This window comes from Leptidea sinapis, chromosome 30 (genome assembly GCF_905404315.1).
Source record: "Leptidea sinapis chromosome 30, ilLepSina1.1, whole genome shotgun sequence".
NCBI lineage: Eukaryota > Metazoa > Arthropoda > Insecta > Lepidoptera > Pieridae > Leptidea > Leptidea sinapis.
Window position 1 is genome coordinate 2,692,004 of NC_066294.1, and position 13,437 is coordinate 2,705,440.

Consider the following 13,437-nt stretch of genomic DNA (forward strand, 5'->3'; position numbering starts at 1 on the left):
TAAAGACATAAGTTTGATAGTCTCTGTCTTAGAAGGACACTAAAAACGAACAAAGTAGGAATTTAAAAAAAATAGGAAAATAGGAATTTTTTTGAACTATTTATTAATCGTCTACCAATAACGTTGAAAATACAGTATCAGCCCAATCAATTCCACCCTTGAAATCAGAAAACAGATATAGGCATGCTGGCTACGAAATGTCTCATTTATGCAATATTGTAGTTTATTGACATATTGAAAATATATATTTTTTTTTGCTTATTGGCATTACACTGCGTCTTACAAAAGTAAAGCAATTCAAAGAAATAACTTATAAAAAACATTACATATTATTATTATTTTTTAACAGGAGGCGACACACATTTTACCCACCTTTGGAAGTGTCTTTTTTTTTCTATTTTTGTGTGAAAATCTTAACGTGGTACAGAATACATCAACTTACCAAAAAAGTGGCTGTGACATACGAGCGGACGGAGGGACAGACAGACAGACATGAGGAATCTATCAGGGTACCGTTTTTTGCCATTTGGCTACGGAACCCTAAAAAGCAACGAGCAGTGTTAATTCTGTGTCCGCAAGTTGGCTGCGGCTCGACCGCTATAATTACGTTACTTTTAATATAAATTACCAGTGGGAGGCTCCTTTGCACCGGATGCCGGCTAGATTATGGGTACCACAACGGCGCTTATTTCTGCCGTGAAGCAGTAATGTGTAAGCATTACTGTGTTTCGGTCTGAAGGGCGCCGTAGCTAGTGAAATTACTGGGCAAATGAGACTTAACATCTTAGTCTCAAGGTGACGAGCGCAATTGTGGTGCCGCTCAGAATTTTTGAGTTTTTCAAGAATCCTGAGCGGCACTGCATTGTAATGGGCAGGGCGTATCAATTACCATTAGCTGAAAGTCCTGCTCGTGTCGTCCCTTATTATCATGAAAAAAAAATTAGATCGTAGGGTCAGACTCACCCGCTCGTGGAAGCGGCTAGCGTCGTAGCGGCGCTCGGTGCACAGGTTGTAGATCATGTAGTGGTCTTGGTGCATCTGCTCCAGGAAGCGGAACACCTCGTCAATGTGGTTGCGGTACACGCCCTCCAGCTTCTCCGCCGGGAACCCCATCGCGATCAGCCGATCTGTGATATCTGAGCGCTGGTTCAGGAAATACACGAGGCAAAAACAATGACATTATTCTTAACACGAAGAAAATCGAGCCTGGCCGGCTTTTCTAAAAGGTTGTACGTTATTTTTTCGAAGGTATCTAGTATACTTGTGGAAACCAGAAAATATTCGAAGCATAGATAACGAAAATGAACTTATCGAAATACTCACAAACGTTTTATTAGAAAAGTGTTGCTTTACCATTAATGATTTTCTAAACGACTAATAAAAATATGGGTCTCCGTACTACGATCTGCTGTTCAGACCAAATTGCGACACACAAACTGGGTATCCATAATACTGCCTTGTACAATTATAGTATTTACTCCAAATGTTATATTTAAGGAATAAATTGAAATTGAAACAGCTCTCAAGAATTTTCCTTCCTTAGTTTAGAAATAAATGTGTGTTTCAATTGATGGCAGGCCAAACAGACAATTATTGACTTTTGGAATCTATTACTATATCCAAACAATATGTTATGTTTTTAAAGTGATAACCCTCACTTCTAGGATTAATACACAAATAAAATTTGAAAAACAAAATTTTATGAACGATGCGGGATTCGAACCCACATGTAGCTAACAATATTATAAAAGTATCCTTGAAAATGGCGGCTCCTTGCAGAGTCGAATGTGAAAATGAGTTTTACTCTCATCGCGATGGAATCTACAACAGCCGCATTCGTTTGACCGTTTGGTAGATAGTTTAGTCTTTTTTGCAGATAATTTATCATTACAGCTCTTATAAACATTCGTGATGGAAAGAACGAAAAGGAAACTGAGATATTAATATTATTTATTTTCTTTATTCAGATACAAATGGTTACAATCCAAATACTTAACACTATTTAATTTAATGAAGACCTTTAGTTCCATAAGCTAATTTTATAACTTCTTAATAACATACAATGTGAGTGCTTTGTTATAAATCTTAATATATATATAAATTACGTGACACGTTGTTTGTCCGCGATGGACTCCCTAAACTAATGAACGGATTTTAATGGGGATTACTTCATGGAGTGCAGTTTAGTCCAACTTGAGAGATAGGATAGTTTTTATTTCGATTTGGGACCTATAATTATTTTTATTTTCAATATTTGTTTTGTATGGACATTCTTTCTATGAGAAAATTTATTGACGCACGGTTTAACAGTTCTGCCGTGAGACACTTTCATTATTACAACAGGGAGCATATTTTACGAAATAATTATTGATGTTATGAAATATTATTGACAATTCATAAAAATAAAACAGTATTTTATTTACTATGTACAGTACAACGTCTGACGAGTCGGCTAGTAATATAATGTTTTTAAATGCAAATAAAGTGAAAAAATATAAAACCTTTAAAGTTCAATGCTTAATATATTACAATAAAACGGAAAGATTTACTTAGTTTTAGCACCATAGCCACGTCAACACAAAGCAAACCTATCATCAAGATGTTAGTAATGAAAATCATTGATTGACATCGATTATGATCTGCTAATTTCGTCACACTCTAAGCACGTATAAAGGCTCGTTCACCTTGCATGCAGTTGTCACATCGTAAACACACAATTCACATCATACAAGCGTCAAACGAGCATCTAAGGACGTGAGGCCGGTATGTGCCAATGTCGGACCGCAAACCCTGCAGCAATGCGTATTTTACAGCTTTGGTGGTATAATTATGTAGACGGAGCCGACAGGTTCTTTTTAATGATAATAAGGGACGAGACGAGCATGACGGTCAGGTGATGGTAATTGATACACCCTACCCATTACAATGCAGTGCCGCTCAGGATTCTTGAAAAACCCAAAAATTCTGAGCGGCACTACAAATTGCGCTCGTCACCTTGAGGAGTAAGATGTTAAGTCTCATTTGCTCAGTAATTTCACTAGCTACGGCTCTACTGCTTCACGGCAGAAATAGGCGCCGTTGTGGTACCCATAATCTAGCCGGCTTCCTGTGTAAAGGAGCCTCCCACTGGTTTGAACAATACAGTTCAAAGTTAACTAAATCAATATAATACTCGACGGTAACAACGGTAATCGCAATGAATGATAAAGTAGTATTTAGGTATTTATTTCATTGGAATAATGAAACATGGCACATATCGTGAATTTCGGCAAGTGTCCTGATTTGAATATCTTGAAATTCTACATTGGACTAAGAATTTTTATGTAATGATAAGTACCTACCTCCTAGGCTAATATGTATAAAACTTAGCCGAGTGTTAGATTAGCATAATCTTTAATTAAGTTTTTAAAGTCATTTGACACCTGTAATTATGCTGAGCTAAGCCAGCCTAATTCGAAAGTCAAGTTAACCTTTTGTCTTATGTAAGTCTGAGCAAAGTCTAAGAACCTACTTTATATATCTCAGCCTAAGTCCAAACTTACACAAATCCCATTATATTATATTTATAGCTAAAACCATCAATGTGCTTGACTAAATTTGTTAGAAAAATAAATATTATCATAAAGACTGTACTAAATGTAACGAGCGGGTTATCGCTCTATCTAAAGTTAATATAGTCTATGATGATATTATGTACATGTTTACGCAGTCACTCACGACAGGACATTAGGATTTGCGTGCGAAATGTGGAGTATGCATAAGAACTTTGGCATTGGTGAAATAATTAAAAGAAAAATTTGAATCATTAATTTGATTTATTAGCATGCTTGGCACAATTACAAAAAATGTGAGAAAATTTTATAGGAGACGTCTTTTTTTATGAAAATCATGGAGCAGGACGTTCAGCTGATGGTAAATGATACGCCCAGCCCATTACAACGCAGTGCTGCTCGGGATTCTTAAAAAACCTCATAAATTCTGAGCGGCCCTTCAATGGCGCTCGTCTCCTTGAGTCATAAGATGTTAAGTCTCATTTCCCCATTAATTTCACTAACTACGGCGCCCTTCAGACCGAAACAGTAATGTTTACACATTACTGGTTCACGGCAGAAATAGGCACCGTTGTGGTACCCATAATCTAGCCGTCATCCTGTGCAAAGGAGTCCCAATGGTCTTTGCACAGGATGCGTCTACGTTTCCCAGCGGCTCGTTTTTGTGCCGTGAAGCAGTAAGGTGCAAGCATTAGGCTAAGCGTATGCTTAGACGCAGGTCACGCAGCACAGTACAGGATTAGCAGGGCAGGGCAGGCGAGACACACATAGGTCAGCTTATGTTGCGACGCAGCAAGTCACGTTCGCGATGTCTAGTATTAACCCTTAAAGACAGACATGTTTGCGCCGCAGCGTAGGTACGTAGCTCTTAGTACGTACATAAGCAACAAAATCTGATCTGCCCTGAGCTGCGTGGACCTGCGTTGTCTCTGTCTCAGCATAGACCCTTAGCGTTATTATGTTTCATCATAGCTATTGAAGTTATTGGACTAGTGAGACTTAACATCTTTGGTCTCAATATGGACAGTAATTGCGATCCCACTCAGAACATTGAATTCACTCAAGAATCCTAAGCGGCACTAACGGGTACTACGTTAACGGGCAGGTCTTATCATCTTGCTCGTCTCGTCACATTGTCTCATATTATAAATAATGTTCAATTATTATTGGGTACCTAATCTCTCACTCCATAAATTAAAATGAATCTCAATGTCGGCTTTAAAATTCTTTTACATACGATGTTTCGGATAAAATTATGTTTTCCATACCTGCAAGCTGTGTAGCCTAAGAATTTGTTAACTTAACATTCTATGCACCCGTTTTCATACATACCTCCTCCTACCTGAGTTGGGAGCCGAACGAAAGCCAAACAAAAAAACGCCTAGACTAATGTAAATAATATATCTCTTCATAAGCGGCTTTTTCGATATCCCAGACACAATTTATCTTTATGTGTTTAGATAAAGAGCCACAAAGGTGGCCAATTATACACAAGTTACAAAAGCGGACTAAAAGACAAGTCCCGTTAATCTCGACCAATAATTTTAATATAATAACCGAATTTGCATGAAACGGATATATCGCTGTGTTTACATCATTTTCGTTAAAAACGTCTGCGAATTAGCATTATTGGAAACAGTATCAATTTTGTGGTTTCGCGAGGGTTTCGTAACGAAATTGGTATTTATATGCTAATGACGTCTGGGGCGGTTGCGAAATGATGTCTACTGCTCTGGCTTGGCTTTTAGATATTTCCTAACAGATGACAATTGCTAGACGTCATCGGACGATGGACAAGGGTCAACTGCCTCGTCTAGAGTATCAAGGCTACTGTAAAGATAAACCCACCATAAATAAATACGAAAATATGACCCACGTTCAATATAACGTAACTTTTGGTGTGGTTGTCGACTTCACCGACAAACAACTTAAGATCTATATAGATGTTAATGTCTGCAGACAATCCTAAAATTACGATCTAATTTCACATTCTTCTAGTTTTCAATCTACTATAACATTTGCTATAAATTAAGAATGGACTATTAAATATAAATCGTCAAATTATTAACAAATAAGAAATAACTTTTGATCTAATTGAACCTCAACATTATTTTGAGTTGGCTATTTTTTACATATTTTGTGTTACTTAAATAGTTTTTAAGGTTAATACTAAATATCTTTTGGGTATGTAGGGTTCAAAAGCCAGTTTGTTAATAGTTTGATTGACAATACACATGAGTAGTTGGCTTGAACTGAGCCTCACATGCTCCCATGACGTCTCAAACCCCGACGCATTTTCGTTGCGTCCGTACTGAATTGTACAGTAGGTACTGGATCGTATAAAGGACACTGCCCATCTCTAATCTAAGATACGCCTTCATATTCTTTCGTGGAACAACTCCAAAGAACACGCAAAGAACTTAGTCAGCTTTCCCAATCTACCCCAGGCAAAAGGTTCTTCCAAACAAAATATATTTATGTAGTACAGTAGTACTAGAGCAGTCTTCGGCACCTATACTTTCCCCAATAACAAAATCAGATACATGGCCAATAGAATAACCGTCCCATTCATAGTATTCGAAAAGTGATACAACTGTCCGTCAATGTATTTGTTAAGTCGGGTTATAAATGGTCGGTAGGCCGGTAAGCGAAGCACATTCAATGGGAGGTGCCACGAATCCGAGCCGGCATGACAACGGCGTGGGTTCAGAGTGCACGGCGGAACCGGTTCGCGGCATGCGCCAAGCGGTGGTGGAAGCCAGTGGTACCGTTCCATCGCGTCATGCACCGCGGTCGCACACGTCATTCCGCGTCGAGATGGCGTCGGTAATTAGACCAGTAGCCGCGCTTCCTTAGGACGTTGAAAGGGCAACCTCAACATTACTGTACTTATTAAAACTATTATTTTCAGAAACAGACCATATTATAAAATATACAAACAAAATTTTCTCTGACCTCTCGCGTTCCGTGTGAGTTCTCTTCCAACTGAGCTAACCGTTCGTGTGAGGTATCGTCATAAAATCTTGTATGCTTTGTTCAACTCTCAGGTTGTGGCTTCATCTGCAGGATCTACTTTATTATATTTATCTAGTTGATAACCTGCTCAACCCCAGTATTTGCATACTAGGAAATTGACTCGAGATGTCACTCTTGCAAATTTAAATATCTTTCTTCTTGATTTAAAAATGATTCCATATAACCGTTATCCCTTAGGGTTTAACTTTCCCAAAATCATAGTATTCAAAATTTTGGCTGAGTTAATGAATCGGTCAGTTAGTACCAGTAATTAAATACTTTAATTGCCGTTTGCCGAGTGTTAACATCAATGTTTTGGTAACAGAACACAGTCTGTTAGTTTGCCTAATATTTGAAAGTTACTTAGGGAAATGAAGATAAGATCTTTATAAATTCGAGCGGCACTAAGAACAAACAAAAGGAATAGATGAAACCGGTCTAATGCGAGTGTGACTTGCTCGTCTTTAGTCCCAAAGAATAAACATGATCACAATATCAAAAATATAACTTTGTATTCTTTTAACAGCTTCATTCTATGATCGATATAGAATCTTTTACCAGAATAAAATATATATCAATAATATTATGAAAGACTAAGCATTATCCAATGAATAAAGCATATTATGTTAGATATAACAGAGCGGAGCTATATTCAATAACGGCGATATTAATTAATATCCTTATTAGCGAATAATTATTATAAATAATATTTGATAAATAACATTATATCAACGATAATTAGTAGGAAATGAAATAAAATGAATAACATTTGTTGTTTAATCAACTATCGTGCTCGTATAAAAAAAATATTACGCAGTAACCAATATATTGAATAAACATTCGAAAAGTACCCGCATAAAATATATACTTACAATAGATGAGGGAAAGTCTTTTCGCATAGTATGTACAAACTTGTAAAAATCTCTTTGGCTGTACTATTTTGTATATGGCTGGTTTTAATTAAATTAAAAAGGTTACTTTTGTATAGGAATAAGTTAGTAAAAATGTTTCCAACAATCTTTCATTAATTGTCTTACTGTCAAAACGAGTAAATCTTTCTACTACAAATATTTTTTTCATGTTGTCTTTGTTTTTTTGATTATATTTTCCGAAATTTCTACAGTCAATACCTACAAGATGGCAAAAAGTCAACGAATAAATTGACACATACATTATTTATACTACTTATAATAAAATATAAATAAATATTTCAAGGTATTGAGTTTTCATATGAAATACAAAAAGAATTTTTCATTAACCTATACTGATAAAAAAGTAAACACCACGTCTACATTAGAATACCGACGAAGCGACTATTCCGTTTAGATATTATATAAGTCCAAGTAAATTATATATCTACATTTTAGAGTTTAATCTGGGTATTGCTTGTTAAGTCAACCAATTTCGTGGCTTAAGTTCTTGTTATCTTTAACAATTAAATTATTTATTTAGTATAACAGAACTGTTAGAGCAGTGGTTTCTAACGAGTGGTCCACGGACCACCAGTAGTCCGCAGGAGTCAGAATATAGTCCGCAGACCGCGTACCAATTTCAATACGTGCACGCTGCACATTGTAAAGAATTATAAATTTCTTGAGAACTGGAAACAACTTCAAAAGGTATCGACGTCATTAACACGATATCGAAATATTTTCAGAAACATAACATTAGCTGGGAGAAACTCGTTGGTTTATGTACGGATGGCGCTCTGGCCAGCAATGTTGGGATCACGCTCTGGTCTGGCAACGTTAGTAAAACAGAAGAATCCTAAGGCAACAACAAAACATTGTATAATCCACCGTGAGGCGTTAGCTTCGAAGACTCTTCCTGGATGCCTTAAGAATACCATGCAAATGCAATGAAATTTTAAATTCTACTCAAGTATATTTGATTAATTAGTAGTTATTAGTATTTTTGATTAAAGTTTATTTTCGTATTGATTCAGTTTATTTTTCTTCTACAACGTGGTCCCTGCTAACAATAAAAACGTCGAAGTTGTCCATGACCAAGAAAAGGTTGTGAATCACCCGAAGGCTTTAAAGTATAATATAACTCGATGGAATAATCTCTAATCATAACAACCGCTAAGAGCCGAGGTTCATGGTAAACTCTTCGATCAGACTTTCTGAAAGCTCGAGAGTCACTGGGAGATTTTGAAATAGATTAAATGTCAAGTCCCATGACTGAACGTCACGCCTAAATGAATAAGTCGTTGTTCTACAAGAATCGATTAAGCATTACCATATTTAAAGCGACGTTGGGAAACTAAAACTGCCGAGTCAGAGAAAAAACGTTGAAACAAGAGCGAGGTTCGTTCGTGATCGTGTCGCGAAATACATCTGATCTGGACTGATAACAATGTAAGATTTATTGTGGACTATATGAGCTAAGGCAGTCTGATGAAAGAATTATATTACGGGACGAGACGAGCAGGACGTTCAAGTGATGATAATTGATACGCCCATTGAAAAAACAAAAAATTCTGAGACATAAGATGTCAAGTCTCATTTGCCCTGTAATTTCACCAGCTACGGCGCCATTCTGACCACAACACAATAATGTTTACACATTCCTACATCACGGCAGAAATAGGAGCCGTTTTAGTACCCATAATCTAGCCGGCATCTGGTGCAATAGACTCTCTTACTGGTAAAAAGAAGAGTCAAAGGATTGACTGATACGGAAGGTAGTTTCACTAATATCTAGAATTAGTGGACCAATTATTATAAGAGCCAAGACGTAGATTTTAGTGCAGCAATGAAGTAAATGCCATCAGTATTTATTTTGCAGGAAAATTGTAAAGAAACGAAACCGAATTAAGAGTATCGGAAACACCGTTCTAACACCCATTCCTATTCTTTGAATGTTCAACTAAAACTTCTCACGTTCTCCGCGAAGTTGTGAGGTATAATTGACGCCGGCTGACAACAGTAATTGTCGGCTGGCAACAATAGTTCAATAGCAAGCACAATTGTATTCAAGGAGCGATTGCGAAACCGCAGGTGTTGCTACGTGCCGCCCATTACAATCGGCAAGTTGCATTCGTTCGCTTTCTCGAAAGAATACACAATTTGTTCGGACTAAGCGAAATCGATACGATTCGTACGGCACGGCCAGTCAAAAAGCTGTAATTTGCAACATTTCTCATGTTCATAATCCTGTGACGAACTCGAATATTTAATGTCGGCATTCACGATGGAACTTCTTTTCGACATAGATTCAAAAACAAAATCCAAATGTCCAATATAATTATATTATAAGCTATAGTCCAATGCTATGTGTCGATAGGTTATTGAAATATAAGTAAGCGTAAAAGGATAGATTTGTCTACCTCTAGTAAGTTAGCTGAGATGGTTTGGCCATGTCGAGAGAATGAATGAAGAACGATTGACGAAGAAAGTGTATAAGGCCAGTCTGAATGAAAGTGTTGGAAGGGGTAGGCCTAGGCGGACGTTTCGAGAACAAATCAGGGAAAAAGGTCTTGAAAAAAGGCCAGGTTAAGAGTACCCTAAACCGAAGAGCATGTATGAAAGGAATAATGAAAGTGGACGAAGCGAAACAAGTATGTAAGGATCGTAGCAAGTGGAAAGTAGTGGTCTCTACCTACCCCTACGGGAAAGAGGCGTGATTGTATGTATGTATGTAGTAAGTTAAAATAAGGATATATAGGTTATTGAAAACTGCCGATAATGTTTATAAGTAATATATTGTATTAAATATATTGTTGTCATGTACCCATAGTATGCCTAGTTTGAGACAAGATTATTTGTGTAAGTGTGCGTTTGTCAATCATTACCTAAACACAAAATAAAATCTGTATCACTTCAAATTTCCATCGCAAAATGCTCGGATTAAGTGTGGCGAGATACCCTTTACCAATTTTGCAGCTTTAGGATCTAATAAATAGGGGATTACAAGTAAAAGTGGGCGATGAAAATGAATCCTTCATTTCGATTCAGCGGCCATATTCAATGATACTCAATTACTCGTCGAGGTTTATTTGATTTTCCTTATTTTTTCTTCGCTCCGTATATTTTTTTACCCTGTGGTAGAAATCGTTTTCTGCGTGTAGTATTAACTTTATTAAGAGTTATTACTCTTAGGGGCTGTTTGCACAAATAAAGTATCAAATTGGCATAGGCTAGATAAATTAATGGCTATATAAAAGTTTCGAGTAACAAAGGTTGCGTTTCATAATCTATTTGACTGTTATATTTATTTAGTAGAGGCCTTATTATACGCAGGTCGGTTTAGAAGTTAAAATTTAACAAAAATGTTTTTTATGATTTATTTGTATGAATTGTGGTAACATAGTTATTAACAATAATTGATTGGCATAAACATTTTTGATTGTCAATGCAAATGGCTCAATGTAAATTGTATTTAATATTTTACAGTTCTAGACTAATAATTATAATGTTTTCAAAATTTACATAGACTATCAGTTATATAAGTCTGCGCCAAAAAGTTTATTTGTATGAGTCATTCTAATCACGAATCTCTTCTTACGATTTACAATGTTTGTCTGGCAAGGGGTTGGTACTATCAAAAGTGTCTGGCTAATGAAGAAACATTATCTACTTATTACACAAGTATTATATATTATAAAAATCAGCTTTTACACTATGACGTAAGTAAAATTACAATTTCGTGAACGTTAAGGGTGTCTTGCAAGGGGTTGCCACGATGGTAAGTGTCTGGAAATGAATAAAGTGATTTTTAATAATATTCTGAAGGTAATACCGAAAAATCGCACTTTATTCTTTGATGTATTTAGATCGGTATTTTACACACCTTTAGAACCGTTTACCTGCCAAAGCCACTGCAACATAAACTCCATAACGGACCATCGTTCTTATCTGTGTTGGGAGCATGCGCTGACAGACTTTCAGCTTCTATAAAATGACGTAGGTCTGGGGATCACGGGCTCTTGCTCTAATAGGCAGTAGTTACGTGAACACATTTGTATGAGCTGTGTCAGCAAAAAACGTTTGAAATATAAACAGTCATCTTTCGTAAAAACAAACATTAATGCAATATGGTGTGACAAGGGAAAGTGGTCGTTATCCGTAGAGTGCTGTGTGACACGCGCATTCTGGTCCCCACAAAAGGATAAGTCAACAATATGGCGGTAAGACCGGCGATTCGAGGCAGAAGACGCCATCCATACACATGTTACACTGACCAGCCTCGTTCATAAAGAAAATCTCCGCATCTCGACAACCCTAGACAGAATATCATGGCGCGCAAGATTAGGAAAGCCAACCCCACCTAAAAGGGTCAGAGCAAAGAAGAGAAGGTGTAAGAAAGACAATTGTAAAACGCTTCTATATTGGCCTGGCTTATATAGAGATGTCGCGTGCAGTTTGCGCCCACCACACCGACTGCAGACCAGATAATCCCACCCGGAGGTGAGCGTGACCGCTGTCTTACGCTAATTGGATCTGAAGGGTTGTTGCACTTTTATCCACTGCGTCTTACGTTGTCGACTCTGTCAATGGCTATTTAATGTTTGATATCGATCCTACGGACTATCACTGAAAGTATGACTAATTTAATCGGTACTAAATTATGTTTACATATACTCGTATTAAGACACACTAAAATACATAGCTACACGAAAGAAACGGATAAAGAAAGCCTAATATACGTACAATCCTTGCAATGGAAATGGGCGGGACATGTGGCACGTCTACAAGACCAAAGATGGACCAAAGAGTTGACTGTATGGAAAGGACCTCAAGGGGTACGTAAAAGGGGCAGACCAGATGGGAGGACGAAATTATACACTCGGCTGGTAGTTCAGCTAGCACAAACCAGAGAAGACTGGCAATCCTTGGAGGAGGCCTTCACCTGTAAAGGGGTTCTGTGCAAATGTAAACTAAAAGAAAAAAATATATACTTTAAGTACTAACAAATTAGTTTCACAAAAGTTACTAACCCTAGCAATTAAAAAACTCTTTATTGCAAGGTTTTTTTATTTTATTTATATTTAGACGCAAACATTAATATGACTTCCACAACTTTTTTTTTTTTATATGAGAGGGGGCAAACGGGCAAGAGGCTCACGGGATGGGGAGAGGTAAGGCAACCGCCCATGGACATCCGCAACAACAGGTGTGTCAAGAAATGCGTTGCCGGCCTTTATGGTGGGAGCATGCTTTTTTCTTGAAGGTCCCTAAGTCGTATCTGTTCGGGAAGACCGCTGCCGGTAGTTGATTCCACAAAGTGGCTGTGCGAGGCAAGAAATTTCGAAGAAAACGCGCGGTTGTGGAATGCCAGACGTCTACGTGATGCGGATGGTACTTTGCACGTAATGTCCGATGGTGGAATTCGGCCGCTGGGATCAACCCGAACAGCTCCTCTGAGCACTCCCCGTAATAATGCAGAGAGAACCCACATCTCAACGCAATGCTAGAGAATCAAGCCGATCGGAGATGACCTGATCGTCGATGATTCGAGCCGCTCTTCGTTGTATGCGGTCAAATGGAAGAAGCTGGTACTGGGGAGCACCCGCCCAGAGGTGAGAACAGTACTCCATGTGAGACCAAATTTGCGCCTTATAAAGTTGCAGGCGGTGGCTTTTAGAAGTACTGTCTCGCCTTACTGCGTACACCAAGCTTTTTAGAGGCCTACTATCAACCTCAAATGTCACAAGGGGATACTGAAAAGGTGTTGGCGGTTCAATACTACACTTTTTGGCTTCTTTCACTCTACTTCCATTTTCATTTTATAATTTTGAACTAGTTTTTCAGGTTTTTTTATACTAATTTTGATGTTCTTTCTTTATTTCTGACACGTTTTGATTCGGTAGGTAGCGAAATTATAAATACAAATCGGTTTAAACTGTTATTTAACGTAAAACCGGTTC

General features: G+C 37.5%; 1 protein-coding gene across 1 annotated transcript in view; it reads right to left on the reverse strand.

Annotated features, from left to right (window-relative positions):
* Positions 1–13,437, reverse strand: part of LOC126973883 (phosphatidylinositol 3,4,5-trisphosphate 3-phosphatase and dual-specificity protein phosphatase PTEN) — a 79,446-nt gene that overhangs the window by 46,647 nt on the left and 19,362 nt on the right. Inside the window, exon 2 of the mRNA XM_050821242.1 lies at positions 964–1,136. Within this exon, the coding sequence (XP_050677199.1) occupies positions 964–1,136 (173 nt within the window). The remainder of the gene's footprint in view (positions 1–963; positions 1,137–13,437) is intronic.